At 37.4% G+C, this 22,444-nt stretch overlaps 1 protein-coding gene across 1 annotated transcript; it reads right to left on the bottom strand.

Annotated features, from left to right (window-relative positions):
• Positions 1–11,547: 11,547 nt before the first annotated feature.
• On the bottom strand, positions 11,548–16,960 carry LOC111145001 (secretogranin II). Its single transcript, XM_022499635.1, has 2 exons — positions 16,755–16,960; positions 11,548–13,818 (listed from the first exon to the last, which is right to left on the bottom strand). The coding sequence occupies exon 2, from the start codon at positions 13,802–13,804 to the stop codon at positions 11,948–11,950; it is 1,857 nt and encodes a 618-aa protein (XP_022355343.1). The 5' UTR covers positions 13,805–13,818; positions 16,755–16,960; the 3' UTR covers positions 11,548–11,947.
• Positions 16,961–22,444: the final 5,484 nt, after the last annotated feature.

The following is a 22,444-nucleotide window of genomic DNA, read 5'->3' on the forward strand; positions in this document are numbered from 1 at the left end:
TCACTCTCTCTTTCTCTCTCTCAAATAAATAAATAAAATCTTTAAAAAATAAATAAATAAAAGTAATAATGACACCATTGACAGGGTCACAAAATTCAACTTACATTTATATAAAATAAGAAAATATAAAATATTTTGCTGTTAACTATTCCACTCATCTTCCTGAGCCTTCATCACGGGGTCACCAGAAAAACAAACTAACCTGATGTTCAATACAATAATTTTAGCAGTCTTTTCAGGAAATAACCTTGCCAGTTCATGAATAAGATGGTATGGTGTCCTGGTCACTGCTGCCTATGCAGGACTATTCTAAGAGAGAAGGCATTCTCTGAAGTGTTTCACTGGATCAGCAGTGACTTCCATATCTGTATCTCAATCTCGCAGCTTCCCCTACTCATCCTGCTTCCTCCCTTTGGAGGAGGTCGATGAGAGGTCATGACCATTTTTTGACCCATGAATGGACCTGGCAGTCAGAGGCTCTTCACTTTCTCCCCTGCTCTTGGAATGTATACTTTGTTTGCCTCCTGCTCCCACAGTGGGAGCTGTTCCCAGGACATGGCCTTCAAAGAGTTAGGTGTTGTTGAGACCATCCAGACTGACGGTACCTGAGCCTGGTCAAGGCCTCTATATGATCTTTTAAGATTCTGACAGGCAGATGCAGAAACCTACTCATCTCACTGCCCAAGACAAGCCCCGTATGTAAGTTTCCTTTCTTATTAAACCTGCTACCTACCAGTTTGGAGTGGCCAGCCTCTTTCTTCTGTCTCTCCTTGCCCTGTATTTGCTGAGACCAGTTTCATATTTTACCCAGAAAGTCCCCCAAAGTGCAAACCAACACTTCTTTTTCTTTCAAAGGTAACACCCAATGAACATATTGTATCCCTACCTCCATCTCGGGGTCTGTTTCTTGGAGCACTCTACTGGCATTCTGGAATAAAGACACTTGCCCAACTGAAGGCCACTTGCTCTGTTGGTTATCCAGGCTGATCTAACTCACAGTCTGATCTCTCCAAGTTTTTCAGAGATTAATAACTGCTTTGGTGATAATTCAGTCTCATCTCAGCTTCCCCCAGACTGCCATGTCCTTCATGGCCTCAAGCCTGGCAGTCCCATAAGGCAATAGATATATACAGGCATGAAATATTCAAAGTCCCAAGAAATTCTATTTCATAGCATCCATTTATATATTCTTAGGGAAAAAACTCTGATTAGCTTGACTTTGATCACATACTTTTCCCTGAGCCATCACTAAAAACAAGAAGATGGGCTACCATGATTGATAAAACTCAAGACTCCACATGGCTTTGTGGTTGTAAGTGAGGAGGTACCACAATTATTAGGCCCAACACATATCCAGGAAATGGGGAGAGGCAGCCCCCAAAGCAAAGTGTGGTGGTATGACAAGAAGAAAGAGGAAATAGGACGCTGAGCATACAATAACAAAAAAAAGTATAGTTTCTCACCACATATTCCCTGTCCTTAAGAAATTCAATATTTCATCATAGAGTTACACATAAACAGGAAATTACAACAGTAGGCTCTATGTGCTATTGAAGGAGTAGTTACTACAAAGAAGAAAAAAGACTAACTCTGGGAGGATGGTGAAGGCAACATGTATGAGGAGGGAAATAAAATAAAGCAATATCTGGAAAGTCTTCACAAAGTTGTAGCTCAAAGAGTGAACAGAAGCTTGGTAGAAAGACAAGACCATCCAGATGAAGGGAATGGAGTCTGACAGGTCACTGAGATATGAAACATCATGGAACATCCTTCCTCCACTGAAATCCCTACTGGAGCATCTCCATGTGCACAGTGTCCGCACATCTCTAGCCCAAATGCGCCTCTAGTCCCCAGATACCTCCAGTTTACAACAAATAAGAAGAAACTATGCATTTAAGAAATCAGGCTTACTTAGCTCTTCATAGCTATTTTTCTTTAACTTCAAAGCCACAGCTTCGTGCATAAGATGCAAGTTATTATTTCAGTCAGGTAAAGGAAAGAAAATAATTCCATATGAAGAAAGAATGCAGAAGGCATATTAGGTGATATTAGCAATTATTAAACTTACTAATATTTTAAATATGTAGAACAAATTATCAGTATACTAATGTATATTTACATATGTGGACATGTAAGATTAACATACGTGGAGTATATCACACGAGTCTGTTCATTATGAGAACACCTTTTTAATGTACATACATATGTACATGTATATAACATATTCACGTACATTGTCACACATATTATATATCATATATCAAATATTTACATATATCATATTAAAAGGCATTTCTCACATAATAGATAGACTCAAAGTTGAACATTTTAAATTATACTGAATTCTATTCTTCAGTGGTTCCAATTATAATAAAGTGTGAGTATATCCAAACATACACATTTTTAGAAAAGTAAACCTTTAATTTAGCCTAACTGGATAGGAATAGAAATAAAGGGCACAAAATTAGAAACTCTTCTAATTCATTTTCTGTGGGTGCAACTGTCCATAAATAATGAGTCTTACCAGAATCAAATCTTAAGCTCAATACATAAAAAGCACAGATGATGCTTACTTCATCTAAAACTTTGTAAAGGAGGCTAAGCCACCACAGTGGCTCAGGTGGGCACTGTCACCTTCTTATTATCATTTTTTTAAAAATGCAGGAAGCCTGAAGTTTAAAGCACAAAATTTCTTCCACCAGGCTCATGAATTTTGAAACACTTCCTGCACAGCACTGATTTCACATTGCAGAATGGTTCAATGCTGTAACCCTGACTCTCCTGCTACCATAGCAACCTGTTGGTTCAAAATGAATTAAACTGTGGGATTATCATCACTAAGGGGGAGAAGGGAGGGGTTTCTGCCTTATTTATTTTTTAGTCAGTTCACTGTGCAATGCCTATGAATGGAACAACCAAAAAGGAATGATTGTGTTGTTTCTTTTAAAATCTACGTTGCATTTTCAAAACACCATGGTTCGTAGATATCCGTATAACGTCTAGAGAGGTTAATTTATCATTGCGTCATCAGTGGGATGTAGAGAACAAATAAAATCAAAATTAAAGTCTTTATCATCTCATTGAAAATTCATTGTAAAGAAAAGATGGACTTTGGAGCAGTGTGTAGAAAGGACAATCATATGAAACTCGAACCTGATCTCATTAGTTTTCCCTGAACTTCAGCATGAATTGGGATTTTAAGCTTAAAATAAACCTGAAGTGTTGGTTTATGCCCCCTACGGCCTTCTGAACATTTCAGTTCCTATGAAATGGCCCCAGTTAAATTGGAACCCATGACAGATGGAATCAGAGCTTGTTGCTTCATCAGAAAGCACTTTTCCAAAAATAGCTGCAGCAGGAGAAGTAATCCTGTTTGTAAATGGAGGAAAAGTGCTTTCACAACATGGTCAATTTTTGTGGAAATACATTACGTGTGTCCTTTATATCCCTCTTTTTACATAATGTCTAATCCTAGGTGGCAACATTGCAAATGGTTAGTAATTGTTGTTGATTAATTGATTGGGAAGTTCTGCCATATATCTAGAAATCACTTTGTTCCAGGCATTGTAAAGCCACTTCACAGAGTTCACTGATAAATCCTTGTAACAGCCCTACAAGGTGAACATAATCCCTACCTCAGATCCAAGCAGATTAAGTGCCTGACCAAATGCAGGAGCAAAGCCAGGATTTGACTCAGTTTTGTTTTGTTTTGTTTATTAGCCCAAAAGCCTCTTCTCCTAGTGAATGTTCCAATGCCTTAGGTAGGTCAGAAGACTTTCTAGACCTAAAATCTGAGTGGTCTTGGAGCTGTGATATAGGAATTGATGCTCCAGGCAATATGAGAAAACCTAGATTAGTATGTGGCAGTCCAAACTCACCTTATCATACATGTGTGAAAACTCAATTGCTTGAAACAGCAAGCTCTTGAGTATCTCTAGGTGTCAGGATTAGGAATATGCCAGCTAAAAAGGGATGCCCATATGGGAATCTAGGGTTGGACTCAAACTCAAATTCAATATTATTATTGGTTATTAAATTAGATATTCTTTAAAGCATAAACTGTGGCACCATTCTGAGATTTCACACCAAGGTCAAAGAGCCCCTTCAATGACCATGTTGGATGCACAGTAAGAAATCCACTTCCCTCTCCTCTATTAAATGAGCTGAGGGTACAAGGGCATGTGAACAGACTCCATAAAGCCCAAAACAACAAAGAAGAAAGTTTGCTTGATAACATCTGTATGTTTATTCACCACATAGCTATTGAGTAGCTCACTTGAGAGAGACAGAGGTTGGACACTGTAGAGGATATTGAGAGGATATTCAGAGCAGGCTCCTGATTTCAGAGCTTATAATTCAACAGATGAGGCAGACAGGTCAACATCACTAACCATGGTTATGTGGCACAACAAGAGAAATAAACATTGAAGGTAAACGAAAAATCACTATGAGAGCTGAGGAAAAGGAGGAATCAGTGCACTCTTAATGGGGACAGCAGTATGTCCACTAAACCTTGAAGAACGACTACAGTGTTGGAAGAGTCCATCAGACTGAGGAAGCAAAAGCATTGAGATATCAGTATGTCTTGAAGCAACAGAAAGAACCAAGGTTATTACATCATTATGTCTTAAGCTCAAACTGTAGCCCTTACTTCACCCAACCCTTCCTCCCAATCATCCACTGTTCCCCAGTGATGACCAGAAGTCACATCAATGGTAATGATGTAATGAAAGGGCTTCAAGGGAAAAAAAAAAAAAAAGAGTCTGACAATAGAACAAACCTCAAGTTATCTACAATACATTTCTTACTTGAAAATGTCCTGAGAACAGTAGACAGAGTGGTTATGGGCTTATGTAAATGATATGGAAATTAACTACAAATACACATGCGGGTTTGGCCCTCCAAGAAAAACTTGCTGAAGATTGCTGTAATAAACCCTCTAAAAGGTATATACTGTCTGAACACTTGCAGACAAATTGTCATCTTTGTTCCAAATCAAAAGACTTCAACTCTCCAGGAAAACTCCACTGGTGTTTCAGTTCCTGGTTCTTTTCAACCTTCAGAAGTTTCCTGATCAAAACCCATGGGGCTTCTTAGCCTTCCAACTGACAGGAATAATAGTCACAGCATAAATAGCTTTAGCTGTAGTAGCAATGTATTTGCAGTGGCATAGCTTATATCAGCATGTGACTAATCTCCATAGCATTTCTAATAACAGTAATCTTCTTCTATGGAGTAAAATAACTATAATTCTTACCTATATTGGTAAAAATACCAAAATAGCTGTAATTTTGTAGTGCTAGAAAACAATGCCATCTTAAAGGAGTGCCTAATCATGGCATAGGCCCTTCTGATAATGCTTCAGTTGGAGAACTCTCTGGACCTACTTGTCACAAGCTGACAAGTTCTACCTATCTCTTCCTGCTAAGTCACCAAAGTAACTGATCTTCATTGCTCCTGTTATGTTCCCTTTAGGCAAAGATGAAGGACTTGGTAAGGAAGGACACTGAAATCTGGATCAGGAATTTTATTTCATTAATTTCATTATATAAAAATTTTAAGTGGGTCCTAAATCTGTACTGATGTAATAAAATTACTGTTTCTTTGTTCTTTCAACTAGGATTTACCTTGTTTTATTGTTCAAGATTTTTGCCTCTCATTCCCAACTCATTAATTTCATTGATAACTAGTTTCTATGCACTTTCTAGGGAGCTAGAGGTACAACCATGGATAAAGCAAACAACAGCTACCTCCGGAGAGATCACATTCTAGTGGTGGAGGAGTGGGCAGCAAATAAGGTAACACTATAAACTAAGAAAGCTAAACGTAGAGAGCCTCTGGGTGGCTCAGTCAGTTAAGGGTCCAGCTCTCATTCTCAAATCAAGTCTTGAACTCAGGGTGGTGAGTTCAAGTCCCATCTTGGGCTCCATGCTGGGTGTGGAGCCTGCCTAAAAAAAAAAGAAAGAAAGAATGTTCAATATAGTGTGTGGTAAAGGAAAGGGTCAAGCACGGAATGGAGACAGGAAAAGTACGTAGGAGTTGAAATTTGAGGAGGAATGGCATTGAGAATTCAATATTTGTGCCAAAAACTTAAAGTAGGTGAGGGAGAAAAACATGCAGGTATTTTGGGAAATAGCAATTCTGAAAGAGGAAACAGCAAACGGAAAAGTATTGAGGTGGGAGTATGCTTGGCATATTGAAGGAACTGAGAAGGCCAGTGCCCATAGAAAGGAGAGCATAATGAAGAGAGTACTAGGAAATGAGTTCAGAGCCAGACCAGGTAGGCACTGATAGATCATAGCAGTAACTTTGGTCTCACTCCTGGGTATCATCAAGATACCTAGATCCTGATCTGGATTATAATTGGGTCATGTTGGTTGCTGTGTTAAGATTTCACCGAAAGGAGAATGGAAGCAAGGAAAACAAATAGGAAGATATTCCAATAACCCAGGTGAGAGATGATCATAATTTATAGCATGTTGGTGATAATGGAGGTGGTAGGAAGATGGATTGTAGATCTATTTTGAAGTCAAAACAATAGGATTGGATGCCAGTTCATGAATGAGTTATAAGATAAAGAGAAGAGTGAGGGACAAAAACATAGATTTTGGTATGAAGAAGTCAAATGGAAAAGTCTGTGAGAGGAGATGGAAGTTTGTCAAGGGGAGGGAAACCAGGGGTTCTTCTATGGTCAAGTTACATGTGAGATATCTATTGGATATCCAATGGGGATGTCATCTAGTCAGTTGAAGTAAAGAGTGTGGAGTTCAGGGAAACATTATGGGCTGGACATACAGATTCACCTAAGGAATGAGAGCAGAAGGAAAGAGAGGAGTTCCAAGGTCTGAGTGCCAGCTTCCAATGTTCAGAGGTTGAAGAGATTAAAAAAAAAAAAAAAAAAAGACAGTAAAGGATAAGAGAAAGAGTAGCCAGTGAAGTAGAGGGAAAGCCAGGCATGTGCAGTGACCTGAATACCAAAAAAATAAGGTGTTTAACAATGCCAAATGCTGCTAGAACAAGTTAGATAATGACTTGGACTTGATCATCATACATAGCAATATAGAAGTCATTGCTGATCTCAACAGGAGCCGTTTCTGTAGAGAAGTAGAAGTAAAAACCTGACTGAAAGGGGTTTGAGATGTGAGAAAAGAATTTGGTTAAGTACACACAACTCTTTAAAGAGTTTTGGTGTTTATTTTTTCCCCCCAGGGAAGAATAGGCATGAAGCATTGGTATAAGGGCAGGCAGAATCAGAAGTTCTTGCTTGCTTCTTAGGTGTTTCATTGGTTTTGCAGGTGAAAGAAATTGCAAACTATTTGTATGTTGACAAAGATCACCCGGTAGAGAGAACAAAGCTGATGCACAAAAAAGGGGAGAATTTCTCAAGCAAGTTTCTCAAGTAAGCAAGAGGGCAGAATTGAGTGCATAGGTGGAAGGTTTGATAAAGATGGAAGTACTGTTACCCACAAGAGCAGGAAAGCAGGGAACGTATCACCACAGAGGCAGAGAGGTAAACAGAAATGAAGATGATAGGGAGCCTGAGGGGATTCAGTTGGTTAAGTGTCTGCCTTTGGCTCAGGTCATAATCCCAGGGTCCTGGGATTAAGCCCTGCATCTGGCTCCTTGATCAGCAGGGAGCCTGCTTCTCCCTATCCCTCCGCCTGCCAATCCCCTTGCTTGTTCTCTCTCTCTCTCTTTCTCTGTCAAATAAATAAATAAAATATTTTTAAAAATGGAGATGGGACTCTGTAGACCTTCTCTTCAGATGGCTTCATTTTTCTCAGTGAAACAGGAAGCAAGGTAATCATGCGCATATAGATTGTGGAGGCAGGGTTGAATATTTGTGGATAGAGGGAAAGTATGAAATCACTGTCTAAGGGAAAGAGCCTGAGTAGACAAGGGTATGTTAGAGTTCCAGCACAGCATTATGGACCACTTGAGATCCGTAGGCATGAATTTAAAGTGATATCAGTGTGGTTTTGTGTCTTTCACCTGCGATGTTCAGTTGTAGGAGAAAAGGTAAGAGTGGGTAGAGAATTGGACTTCACTAGAATTCCTAGATTAACAAAGAAACTACAATGAAACACAAGAGAGTTAAGGTTTACAAGGAATATAATGATGAAACCATCAAATTTAAGACTGGCAAGGTGGGTGGTGAAGAATAAAGAGGATGGGAGAGATAGAAAGATGGTAGGATCCATGGATAACATCTCATGTGTGGGTGTGGGTGATTATTGGAACTCAGGTCCTAGAGAAAGTGCACTGGAAATATAGAAGGTAGTCGTTAGAGTAAAATGTTTAGGATTTAGATTTAGGTTAGGTCGCAGTTATTGCCGAGAAGAAGACCTGCAAGTAAATAGCTGATGGAGGCTGGTGACTGGAAAGGACTGGAAAGATCGTCTTCAGGGATATTGAAATGGACAAGTATTATGAAGGAGCAGTGTTAAAAGAAGTGAAGGGAGCAGGAGCTACTATCTTTAACAAGTGAGTCACCTGGAGCAGGAAATGAATGCAACAACCAGGGGTCATGAGTGGGTACTGAATGACACATGACATTCGAAGTACCAAATCAATAGGTTGTACATCTTAAATTTATACAAGGTTATTTGTCAAATATATTTCATTTTTTTAAAGCCATTATTTGGCTGTTCCAGATGTCCAACATTTTAGCTTGAACTTTACTTGGATTTTATGACCCTTTATTCATGTTTTTAATATATCTTATTTGAACTGGTTTTACTTCCATGTGCATCTAAGATGATTTTCACGAATAAGAAAGTTGTATATTAACACACAGACACATACACACACACACACATGCACACAGAAAACTTGAAAAAATAATGTCCCATAAGTAGCAAAAAGGAGTAAGGAAGAATTTCAAGAGCAACAGCAACCTCAGAGGAGAGAGGAAAGTTTCCTTTAGAGCAAGAAAGTAAAGAGAATATTCAGAGAAAAGGTTGAGGATGCAGGAGATTTTGCTGATTTTGCTGATGATTGACCTTAAATATCAAAGGACATAATAAAAAAATGTCATATAATATGGAAAAGAGTAGGAACTGGGGTCAGAAAAGGTGATATACAAGGTTTAGTGGGGTTTGAGTGTGGCAAATGAGGAGTAACTTGGAAGTTTTGTCATAAAGGGTGCAATCAGGTTAGTCCTAATTGTTCCTGAGGCAGGTAGTATAGAACAGCTGTGAGTGCTAAGGGGACAGAAGGCTGGTAAGTGGGGGACCTTGGCAAGAGCATAGAGATTGCTAGGCTTCTATCTGACTTCCAGTGGAGGCATGGACCCCCACAAGGGGTGCAGTCTTAGTGCCCAGGCAATTTCTTCTTCTTGCAGTGGTAGCCTGCAGAGGACATCTGTTTGGAGAGCTCAGACTACTCCCTGACTTCTGCTGAAGGAGGCTTCTGGGCAGACAAAGAGGCTGTGTTGCTCTAATCCCAATTAATTTGTCATTTACATTCTTAAATGATACTTAGAGCTTTCTGTCTTACACTAGCGAGCAATGTACTAAAGCACTTCTGAAAAAAATCATTGGATCAGAAATAAATCTGATGACTCAGTAGCTGGGGATTTGATGGTATTATAAAAAAGGTAGAGATGCTTGCTGACTGGTGTTGGAAAGAAGTGAGGCAAAGAATATACATCCCAAATTAAAGTAGCTCCCCAATGGCTAATCCTGGTGCCTACAATGTCATCTTAGAGAATCATGGAATTTTAAGTCTGAGACTTTAAGAAAAAAGTACCACATGGTAGCAGAATGAATGCAGGGTTTGCTATCCCACTGATTTGTGTGTAAATTCCAGCCTGGAGACACAGCTGTATCATGTCCAGGAGCATGTGTTCAATACTTAACCTCTGGATAGAATGTCCAAACATGAGTGAAAGCATTTCTGTTGGGTGGAGTCACGTGCCACATTCTCATTCCTGCTTAGGGTTGGCATGGAAATAGTCACGGGGTTGACTTAGAATACTAGGAATGACTTCCTGCATGAAACAGGAAGTTGAAAAGAATATATAAAGGGCAGAAAATACATGTGGACATCTGCCAAGCATGGCATACAGTATGTACCTAGACCTTAAACCACCCAAATATCCTGGATCTCCCCATAATCTTCAATTCGTAGTACTGTCTAGTGAGGTAGTCTCTATATTGAAAGTATTTGAGTAAAGTATTTAGTATTAATTGATTAGGTGTTAATTAGAAACACTGTAGAGGTAATTTATCTCTAACATCTCTTCCACTTAACAGATTCTAGACTTCCACAAAATTGTGTGATAATTTAGAAAAGAGTCTAGGCAAAATTATGAAGTAGAAAAACCTACTTTCTGTGTTTTCCTCAATGTATGCAGGCCCTCTTTTTGCCTTCTGACCCTTCAAGGATCGCCTCCCCTCCCTACCCCTGGCACGTGCATACGCGTTCACACACACACACACACACACACACACATACATATATACCACAGGTGTGTCACTTGGAAGTAACCCACACTGAGACCTCATGAGTCTCTTATCAACCCACTTCCAAAGTCCCAATTCAGCTGACAGGGCACTTCCCATAGAGACGATGTAGTGAAGTGATGTAGAACTCAGGCTTTGGTAACTCATAACACCAAGTAACTTTGGGGAACTTACTTAACCTTTCTGAGTTTTGCTTCTCTTCATGTAAAGCAGTGATAATAAGAGACCCTTGACAGTGTTACAGTACAGACTAAATGTGGTAAAGTGTTTAGTACAGTGCCTGGTACGTAATAGGCATCCAGTAAATAGTAATTATTTATTTCTTTGTTTCTTTTATGACTATTACTATTGTGTTGCTATGTAAATATTCTTGTGTGCTGCTGTCTTTGTGGTTGTTGTTGATTCCCTGTTGATATGTTAGGATGCTGATATCATTCCCCAACATGATATACATTGTAACAATCACAAACTGCGTAGCCCTCAGGATTCTCTCAAGGACTAAGACAAAAGAGATGGCAACTGGTGTTTTCCACTGTGCCTGTGCTCATTCACTTACCTGACAGTTTGAGGGTCCTTTAGCCCCTCTCAAATCATGCAAAAGAGGCATCAGCCTTGTCTTCTGAGGACCAGGGTGATCTGGAAATAGGTAGGTCCCTTCCAAGTCTGTAGTTATTTCTGATAGCCCTGAATGAAACTTTTTTTCCCCCCAAAGCTGGTTATGGGTATGGAAGACTTAAATGTATTTATTTATTTACAAATCAAGGGTGCAAAGTATAACTATGGCAATAGAAGTCTTATTCCATAAATCATATATGTGAGAAAAACCACAGGCAAGTGTTAAGCAGTGGGCTGTTGGAGGACATTGCTTTCTATAAGCACATAGCATAATAATATGTTTACAATTATTTCTTACCTGGATTGGCTGTGGAAGATAAAGATCTTCTCTTTAGGCTCCATAGTCATTGTCTCTGGTTTCCAGAATGAATAGTCCACAGTTGTCGAGAAATAACATTTATTAATCAATAATTAAACACAGAATAGAAAAGGCCTTGTGAATAAAACTATAATTTATAATGCTTTATTTTTTTTGCTCCAGAACTTCACAAAACACTACAGACAGTAACAAAATAATTCAATAAATATTAAAAACTTTCAAGAGAATTGTAGGACACTCTTTATCATAAGTGAGCATCAACAATGCCACAGCCATTAAATACACTATAAACACTATCACAGATATCTTTCTTGAATAAGGGATATGATTAATTTTTTTATCCAGAAGTCATAACATTGACACATATCCATACACAAGAGAACAGCTCAGAGTAAGTGAAGCAGATACCCCCGTGAAATGGAATCATCTGCCTGTACATCATTTAAAGATATTACAGTGTTAACAGGATAGAAGTCAACACACTAAAGAGAAATGTTGGGGTTTTCTTGGGGTTGGAGGAATAAAGTAGGGCAATTAATGAAAACTCTTACATATTTTCCATTGCTCTCTTAGCAATATGCTCCCTTCCCTTTTCTGCCTTTTCTTGGTTGAGGTATTCCAACACTTTCATTAACAGATCTTCATCCAAGTACTGTCTGTTTGGGGAATCATCATTCTTTGGAGGCCCCACAGGGAGCCTTTTGCTTACCGAGGCCAGTCTGTCAGTTTCCTGAGAGCTGCCTTGATTCAAATGCTCTTTGATGGCCTGCTCGATTTGGTCCTCATCCTGTAGATTATCTTCGGATGAGACTTGACTTGGAACTCGCTTCACCTGGTTTGAATTCATGATCTCAGGGTATTTCACTAGCATCCTGGCCAAGTACTCTCCTAATTCTTGATCCTTGTCATTTAGGTTTTCATATGCCATTTGCCTGTTCTCCACATCTGGCATCCAGGCACCTTTAGGAAGCTGGATTGCTCTAGATCTTCCAGGACCATAGGGGAGTCTTGGCAGAACTTTCTCTCGGTTATACTGACCAGGAAAATATGGAGGCTTTTGGTTTGCTGCACTCTCCATCCCTAAAAGATTTAAAATATCCTCAATAGTGAGCCCATCTGGTAGGGTCTCTGCCACAGCTCGACTAGGTGTTTTGGAGTAGCTATTCTTGGAGAGCATTTTATTTTGGAACAGGTCTGGATGGTCTACCTCGACCTCTGAGATGTCATCTAGGTCAACGGGAAGTTCAACCTCCTGCTCTGGTTCCACAGATCCATTTGGCTTCTCTCCAGTTTTCAGCATGTCAATTAAGTCTTCAGGGGGTATCTGTAAATTCCTTGAGATTTCAATCAGCTGATAAATAGACTGAGAATTGAGTGGTTTCTCAAAAAGCCTGGTTGCTCTTTCCCCATTCTGCCCATTCTGTGACCTCCCACTACCTGCAGCATTCACTAACCTTTTCAGATATGCAATTACTTTGGAGACATCATCTGAGAGTTGGTCTTTACTCTCCTTCCGGACATCTTCATCTTGGAGGCTCAGCTGCCCTGAGCGCTTCACTTCATCATTGATTTGTTCATTTTTTTCTGCATTCTCTTTGCTGTCTCTTACCTCTTCCTGGGTTTGACTCTCCACCTTTTCTTCTACTGGGTTCCAATCTTCTCCCCCAACCACATCTTCATAGGCAATGTTATTGGCCTTATAGATGTCATCTTCATCATCTGTGTAAAGTTTTTGTTCCTCATCAACTCTCTCACGCTTCTGGTTGTTTGGTCCCGTCAGTTTCCCCAGCTCTTGGAACACAGACTCTAGTGTGGCAAGACTTTGAGGAGTATATTGTTCCTCTACTATTTCATTTGTGCGTTTAAAGGGGTTATCCCTGGAATTCTCTTCATACATAGGAGGGAATCGCATGTGCTTGAGCTTCCTCTCTGGCCACTGCTGAGTCTCATAATCATCAGGCATGTCCATTGGAAAGTTCTTTTCTGAATTCAAGGCATAGGGCTTTTCTTTTGGTGTAGACTGAGGCTCATTCTCAGCCTGTCTCAAAGCTTCAAGTATTATCCTCATCCACTCATCTTCACTCAGGGAATCCCTTGTATTTTCTGGCAAGTGACTTTCATCACCATTTTCTTTTTTCTGAAGGGGAACAGAGACACCTTGGTAGGGATTGTAGTCTGGGCTGTTTTCTTCTTTGTGAGCTTGTTGTCGGAGTTTTTCTATGTATTCTAAAGCTCTGATCATTTCAGGACTGGGAAACTTTTGGACATTTTCCAATCTGAGATCTGGTTCCTTCTGAAGCAGCTGATTTCGCTGAAAAGAAGCTGCTTCATCCCCAGAGATGAGGAAAATTAAAGGGATGAGAGACAGGGCTGCTCCAAGCCAGTGAGTCTTAGCTTCTGCCATGTTTGAAAGATGTCCTTAAAGCATAGAAAATATGAGTTACTAGAAATGAAAAACTAGAAGACACTATAGCAAAAGAAGTAACTGACCATTGATGGAAAACATATAGCAGACATTATTTCACATTAAACTTAGGATGACTCTTTTTAAAAGCCATACATATTTCCTATATAACCCCCACAGACTAACTACAGGAATTGAGCACAACTGTTATTCAATTGCATCAAGTTTGCATGGCATTCACGTTGTTAAAATGATAACAAAAACACTGATAATCAGGTCTCTCAAATTTTATTTTTTAATTTACAAAACATGTAGTTAGTTTTTTAGTATGCATTTGCTGTTTAATAAAAAATTTCTAAGCTGATTTTTAGTTCTCTTGTATGACATTCTTATTAAAATCATTGGCCAAAAAAAAATTAGTTGGCTTAATTTAAAACATGCATGTACACACACACACACACCACACACTGATTTCCTTATGGTTGTATAAAAAATCATGTGGTTTAGTTCCTGAATCGTCCATCTAATTTTGTTGTAGAAACACCACAGCAGTGATATTATATATGACAAAGTAATACAGCATCTTAATGTCAATCATACTGAATCATACTTGTGGATGGTCCTATATACATACATTCTTCATAAATAACTTATTCTCACTCGGACACCAAACCCAACTGACAATTTTAAAATTTCTATATCTTAATAACCTCCAAAACATTCTCTGGTCCCAGCTAGTAGGCTAACCTAGTAAGTTTCTGTGTAAATTTACTGAAAAAGTAAACTTTTAAAATATCTGTGTTCCATATTTCTTCTAATCATTTTATTTGTGACTGTATTGCAAAATGCAATCATAGTTATATTTTTCATCAGCCTTCAAGAATGCATAGTAAATAATAACAGATGCCACAGAGAGAACATAAGTTTTCTTAACCAGTCTATTTCTGAACTTGTGAGTGTTCAGATGCAGCTTGACTTATGTCTGTGTCTATTTTGGTGTGGACCTGTGAAATCTTAAATGACTCATACTGTTAGAAAATCTTAAAATAACCACTATGTAACTTCCAATTTAGATAAACACAGACAATATGTTGAATTCTTCCTACTTAAAAGTCTTCATTCACTTTTTCCTCCAATGCTTTATAATCTCACGTATGAATTAGCAAGGGGATTATTTTTTACATGTTTTACATTCAGCTTGCTAACATTGAAAGACTATTTTAATATTTGCAATTTTTTGCAAATAAATATGAGGAAAGCTCACAAGTTTGTTCATGATATATTACTTGCATCATGATTTTGTGACATATAAGCTTAGTTTAGTGGGTATGATATTCTGTTAGCTTAGATACCAATTGTAGAAAATATCATTTTTCATCATTTGGTATTTAAGTAATGCTTTCAGTTTTTAGACCCTAACAGTGGTTGCAGTTAAAGAAATTTCTTTAGCATAAATGCATATAATCATTAAAATGATTCCCATTAATTACACTTAATTTACTGAAAGAAAAAGATCTTTAAAGGCATGTCAGAGAAAACTTCTGAAATATTTACTATGAATTTAAGTTTACAATAAGAAATTTTATTCATAGATTCTTAGATTTAAGTAAACGTACATTATAATTTCTTCTTTATATTTTTTTCAGGATGAATTTATCTTTAACTATTTTCAACATTGGCATTTGAAATAGTAATTTTAAGAACCTTAGTGAACTTATTTTCTTCAAAACCATTATCTTAGGGTATTCTTAACATGAGTTACGTGCTTGTCTTTAAAATCATTATCTTATAGAAGATCTTTATCTTGTAGATTGGCTTTCCTATGGAATTGGGGCAGAATATTTAATGTAGGTATTTAAACCACAGCCTAATATATGCTATCCTCTGGTTATATATAAGATTTCAGTTTGGATGACATAGTTATTGCCTTTGAGTAAGACTCAAGGGATTTCTTTCGCAGGTAGCAGTTCTTCTATATACTGAAAAAGGTTTCAACAGCTCTAATATCCTATGTACAATTTGAACTACTGCTTTGTAAACTAAAATGTCTATTCTATTGAAATTAAGACTGGAACCCTGACAAATACAGGGGGATATATCTAATTTGAGCAATTCCACTAGTTAAGATACAGAAAAAAGAAACATGTCCCATTTGTTCAGCAAAATATTCTACAATCTCACAACCTCTTTCAACCAAAACATAATAATAATAGCTTACACAGTTATAAAGGTTTTCCTCATGGTAATTCAAAATTATCAACTCTCTGTAATTCACAGTCATATTTAACCTCTAACCCAAGATAATATTGCACCCTGAATAAAAGAAAAAAATTATTCTCAAGATAATTCTAATCTTTCTTTCCTGGGACTAAAACTAGGAAATAACAATGTAAGCCCTTTCAGAGCATATCAGTTCAGAAAATAATTTTATATAGTTTATTAATTTTGAGGTCTTATAAATGTCAGAGGAAAAAAGAAGAACTAGTTCCAAAATTGGTTGTCTCTATGACTAATGTGTTTAACAGCCTTCAGATGATTGGAAACCTACTGCTAATAATATTAAACATATAAATTATATCTCTGGCTTTGTATCTAGTTTTTAAGAGAAGAAACAATACATTAAGGAAAGAAACAAAATATCAGGCTTAGTTAACTTTACATTAATATGGGTATTGACACTAAAATCCTTAACTTTTTCCACACTTCTTACATATGGTTATCCAAATAGCATGATGGTTATAAATATCCAACAGCAAGTGGTACAAATCATAGATTCAATTCTATATGTACATATATAGTGTCCTTACATTGGTTGAAGAGCAGCAGGTTGCTATTCAGTTATTCTATAGATATAAGATTGCCAAACAGTCTTTTTCTTCTTAGCTAGGAATTAAGTAAAAAACACGCAATTTAGAACTTTCCAGTAAATTGAATGGAAAAGCAGTCTTACCTCCGTTTTATATGGCAGAGGAAGTCCACAGCATGTTCCTCCCAGGCCGCCCGGCGAGCTGCTCGGAGCCGTTTCAGCACCCGGACAGCTCCTCGGCTTATAGGGAGCCGCCGCGCCTGACTCCGCACTGCCACACTGACGTCACCCGGCTCAGCCACAAACCCGAGCACAAGCGAGTTTTTTCAAAGAACCGGAGAGAAAATAATCACTTCATATATTCAAGGGGGGGAAAAATGCTGCATGCTTACGCCACCTGTCTTTTCGTGTCAAAAATTGCAGTTTTTTTTCCATCAAAATTTTTGAGGCTTGAAATAAAGTGCTCTGCACAATTTCCCTTAGAAATAAAGAAATCTGTCAGACAGACATGGCTAATTGAAATATAATCTCATCTGTGTTCTAATATCTTGTGATAAGTGTTTCTAGTTGCTGTTGTTTTTGTCGTTATAAAAAAAGTTTTACACACAAGGACTTTTTTTCTACATTGCCCACAAAGAAATTACATTACCATTCCCTGGTATACTCCAAGAGGAATGGAAGGCACGTTATTAATATGAAAAGTCATATTTCATATCATGAACAGAAGCAGCAGTGTTTTCAAACTCACATTTATTTGAATAGAAAAGAAATTTTTCTCTTTTTTATATGATAATAAACTTTAAGGCTCTAATGAGTTGGAATTTTGCTCTAGAGTTTCAGTATGATTTTGAAGCAGCTATTTTCAGGTCTACTAGTTGATAATTCTATATGAATCTGTTGGTATCTTTTACAATATCTATCTCAAAAAGGGAGGCTTAAAGGTTGAATGTTAATGAAAATACTTCCATTAAATAAAAAATGGATTTTTTTTACTGTTAGAGAAAAATGCGACACATATGTAATGGGAATGCAACTGTGTTGAGAGGAATAGCTATAAATATTTTTCTTTTCCTATGGAATCAGATGAACTGAATACCTTTTGGAAATGTGCCAAATCCAGGGAATAATATAGTAGTTAACGCCCAACCTCTTAGATTTGTAATTCATGACCAGTGTCCTGCTTTGCTAGATAACATGATTATTTATTTTAATAATTCATATAGGTCTAAATTTTTAACTATTTTATTAAAGATGTGTTTCCTAAAACCTGTGTGTTTTGAAATATACTTCAAGTATGAAAAGAATCTTACTGTATAAGATTTTATATCTTGGTTAAATGAATAATCAGCTATTGATTTGTCCATTCAATAAGTTGCAATGCCTACTAATCACCAGATACAAAGATGAATTATATATGTATGTTAGCTTATATATGACATCATATATATATACATATGTATGTATGAAAGCTTTCTATGACATCATATATGTATGACTATATATATGGCTCTTTATATATGCTTTTGAGGATCCTTTAGTCTGATGGGGATGACAAACAGATTATTTTTATATAAATTGAAAAGCACTAAGAAAGAGTTTAGCCAGTAGTGTTTGGGAAGCACTGTGGCGAGCCATTGAGTTCCATCTACAAATTCAAGTGAAAATTTCAAGGGGAAAAAAGCCTCCTGAGAAAAGAAGGCTTTCCTAAGATATCTCATTATCGGGTTTTATTAAAATGATTTCTAACTATGTTAGGTAAACCACAGTACTCTTGAAATCCTCAAGGAAATAGAAATAGTTTAAAATATTAGGGAAAAAGCAATCTTTGGAAAAATGACCCTTGACTTTTCCTTTCTCCCTTCCTTCCTTCCTTCCTTCCTTCTTTCTTTTTTTCCTTCTTTCCTTCCTTCCTTCCTTCCTTCCTTCCTTCCCTGATCTCTTAATGAAAATATTTGACTTTTCTAAATGACAAGACCACCATCATCTATGGCTTGACATGGAGCTCATACAGTCTGAGACTGAAATCCTATGGCCAATTCATCCAATATTTTCGTGTGCCATAATGAGTTTTTAGAGCCAGGTCAAGTGCTAGGTTAGAGAAAAGGTTGAAATCTCCCATGCCTTTCTCAACCACTATCTCAATGATGTCAGCTCTTTTGCTGATATTTTTGTTAGCTTTACATACATAATAACATTTTCTTTAATCTTGATAAATATTTAAGTCACTCTGAGTTTGACCTAATTTGTTTTCTAGTAGTTCTGTGTGGCCAGTTGAACTAACCAGGACCAACACTGCCCCGAGAAAATTCTGCAAGTTTAATCTTTAAGGATCGAATTGGTTCAACATAAGTCTCAATAGCTCTCAAGGAAGTCACTCTTGACAAGGCTAGCTCAGCAATTGAACTTTTTTGACAAGGACCAGAGGCTATAGTTCTTCTAAGGCCCCAAAGTCAATCTCTTTCCTTAAATTAATCATCTAAAATCCACATAGAACCTCATTCAAAAATTCCAGTTAAGATGTCAGGAGGCAGCTGCTGGGATGGACCGGCTCCATCAGTTACAGGTGTGGGTAGAGTAATGAGCCATATGCAGGTAACTGAATTCCTGCCTACTGTATGATACTATGATAAGTACCTATCATTTATTGAGTTCCATTATGTTCCAAGCACTGTGGTTGGAACTTTTACAACCTAATTTAATCCTCATGTAACTACAACACATGGGTTTTTTCCTCCATTTTGCAGAGGACAAAACTGAAATTCAGAAACACATAAGTCAGCTCCTGTTTCCTCACTCATAACTGGTAGAGGTATGATTTGAACCTAGTTCTTTCCAAAGGTATTTCCATAATAAAGACTATGAATTAGACACTCTGCTGGATTGTAGGAATAGAGAAGTGAGTATGTCATGGATGGAACCATTAAAGATCCAATTCTAAGAATGTAGCCACTTTGACAGAAATCCTCAGGGGTTATCCCAGTTGCTTTTCTTGGTCACTCCAGATGGCCTAGGCCCACACTCCTATCTGGGACAACAAAAATGGAAAACAAGAGTTGACATTAGATCACTTTATTGATGTTCTGTGGTATATTATAATGTCTTCCAAACAAGAGAGTAATTACTGAAATTTGGAAAATTCTACTCACCAACAGCCTGTGTTCTATAAATTTTTCAATGAGTTATATTTAATATAGCTCCAGAAATCATTAATATTTTTGCCAGTAGTTATTTTTTCTAAAGGAAATTATTTTCTGAAATAGAAATCTATCCGAAGAAGTTAAAATGTAATATATAGAGAGAAAGCAGTGTTTTTGTTGATGTGAAATCTTTTAGAGCATGTATAATATATTATAGATAACCTATAAATCTTTTTATTACTAAGCCTGAGATAAAATAATTTTAAATATTCCTTACAAAATTTTAATTTTCTGTTAGGTCCAAATTACCAACTATCATTGCTTCTGAGAAACAAAGCTCTATATCTTGAACATTTTCAAAATAATTATGTACTGTGTATGATAATGGTTTTTACTAAATTAGCTTGAATCCTCACCATGTGCTGTTAAGATCAAGCCAATCATTCACAATTCAAATCTAAGTAATTAGAATGGGCTAATTTGTTTTTATGATCAGATTTTCTTAAATCTTAGTCATTTCATTCTTTGCTATTCAATTTCATATTTCATTTAGAGCAGACTTTGATTTTTTTTTTGTCATTTGTACGGGCAATCTTAATAATCTCTCAATTTGAAATGTGTCTCTCTTCCACTCCATTACATTTCCCATTTTGTTTCAATTTATATGAAAGCAATTAAGATTCAGAAGCTAATGTGTTTTCTTTTTCCTCTTTCTCTCCTCCTTCTTCCCTGTCTCCTAACTCCTTCGTCCTTCTCTCCCTTGGGAGATAAGACCCATGGAGGATTCTAGTCTGCAGCATGTATGTATGACCTGAGGTCCTCCAGCACTTGCCAGGGGCACAGGCTGGTCTGCAATGTCTTCCCCAGGCCCCTAAAGGCCTGGGTTACTTCTCATCACTCTTTCCTCACATGTCTGCCTCCCTTCTCTTCTGTTTACTTTTCCTTCTTCATATTCCTTGTTTACTCTTTGCCTCCCTGATGCACTGCTTCCAACATTTATTTAAACATTTTTCTTTTAGCTGTGGTATACTTCCTTTATTAATAAACGTTCCTGTCATAAGATGACTTTTTTTTTTTAACTCCCTATCAAAGAAGAATGAAATGTTTTACTACTTCCCTTGCAAAGGCAGAGCCTACCAAACTGCTTTCAGAGAACATATAAATCAGGAACTGGTTACATCTACTACTGTAACTACCTAGTTTCTCAGACAAAGCCCACTAATTCTAAGAGGCAGGAACTCTGTTTTCTACCACTGTACCCTCACACCTACCCCGTTGCCTTGCCATAATGGCTGACCAAAATGATTCTGCATAAAATTGAGTTAACATGTCCTAATTTCTACTGTCAAAGCTCCATCTTGGCATGGTTTTGTCCTCTCAGCGTTCTTAGCCAAATGAACTGCCTTTATATGTGAGCTTTGGGCACTGCTAGCAAATTATGTATAGATTTTTTTTAAGATTTTATTTATTTATTTGACAGACAGAAATCACAAGTAGGCAGAGAGGCAGGTGAGGGGTTGAGGAGCAGGCTCTGTGCTGAGCAGAGAGCCCAATGAGGGGCTTGATCCCAGGACGCCGGGATCATGACCTGAGTGGAAAGCAGAGGCTTGAACCCACTGAGCCACCCAGGTGCCCTTGTATAGATTTTGTTTTAAGGAAAATTTTCTTTCACTCTATATTTCTACTCTTTCCCTTATTTTGTAAAACATTTTTTTCCAGTATTTGAGTTAAAATTTGAGACTGTACATAAGAAAAATAAGCCATTTATAACTCCAGTATTTGTTTATTCTTGTTGGAGAGGGTGGTTGTTGTTGTTCTTCTTCTTCCTCATTTTCCTCTCACCCTCCCTCTCCTCCTCTTCTTCTCTTTCTTCATCTTATCAAAGTACTGTATTGCTAGTGGCCCTAGATAGACTAGGTAACATTTAAGGTGCCTTTTAATCCTGAGACACTATGCCTTTTTTTCTTTGCGAAATGGGATTTGGCTGTGAAATTATTTTTGCATTTGCCTACTAGGTATTAAAATATGATCTTTCTCATAAAGTCTCAATGAGAGCCACTTAAATAAATTTAGGCTTTCTTTTCCATTGCCTTTGGATTCTAGAACCATCTGGTACTTGGAAGAAAAGAAAGTACCATTCCCTTAATCTAATACCATGCATGTTTAAGCATCTGCTCCCTCAGTGGATTTTGGGGAAAGAAGTTTATGCACTAGAAGTTAATTACTTTGTTTAAAACAACACTGAATATCTCAATCTTTCAGATTCTCCTGGCATAATTGTTTTGTGAATCAACATTTTGAGTATATGCATACAAACATTTTAACAAGGATATTTTCTGTTTGGAAATCACTCAACTATGCATTTCTATACCTTTTTTTAACCAGAAGCTCAAGGAGATGTAAGAAAGTCTTCAAGGTCAAAGCTTAGCATCTTCATGGTCAAATTTAGCGTTTTGTGTTCAGGACTCCCACTGATTCACCAGATGACTTTCACAGTTCACTTAGCCTTTGTTGGGATTTTAGAGTGCTATTTTGGTAAAATGAGTATATCACTTCTGAAGTAGGGCATTCACATGTGTAATATGAAGTCAGGAGCTGAAAAAAAGTCTTCCAACCTAAAATCTCCTCCCCCAAAGAAAGCCAGTGAGGTTGTATTCTACATCTCAGGCATTTTTTTTTTTTTTTTGAACTTTTGGT

The sequence above is a fragment of the Enhydra lutris genome, unplaced genomic scaffold, assembly GCF_002288905.1.
Source record: "Enhydra lutris kenyoni isolate GAN:26980312 unplaced genomic scaffold, ASM228890v2 scaffoldscaffold1, whole genome shotgun sequence".
NCBI lineage: Eukaryota > Metazoa > Chordata > Mammalia > Carnivora > Mustelidae > Enhydra > Enhydra lutris.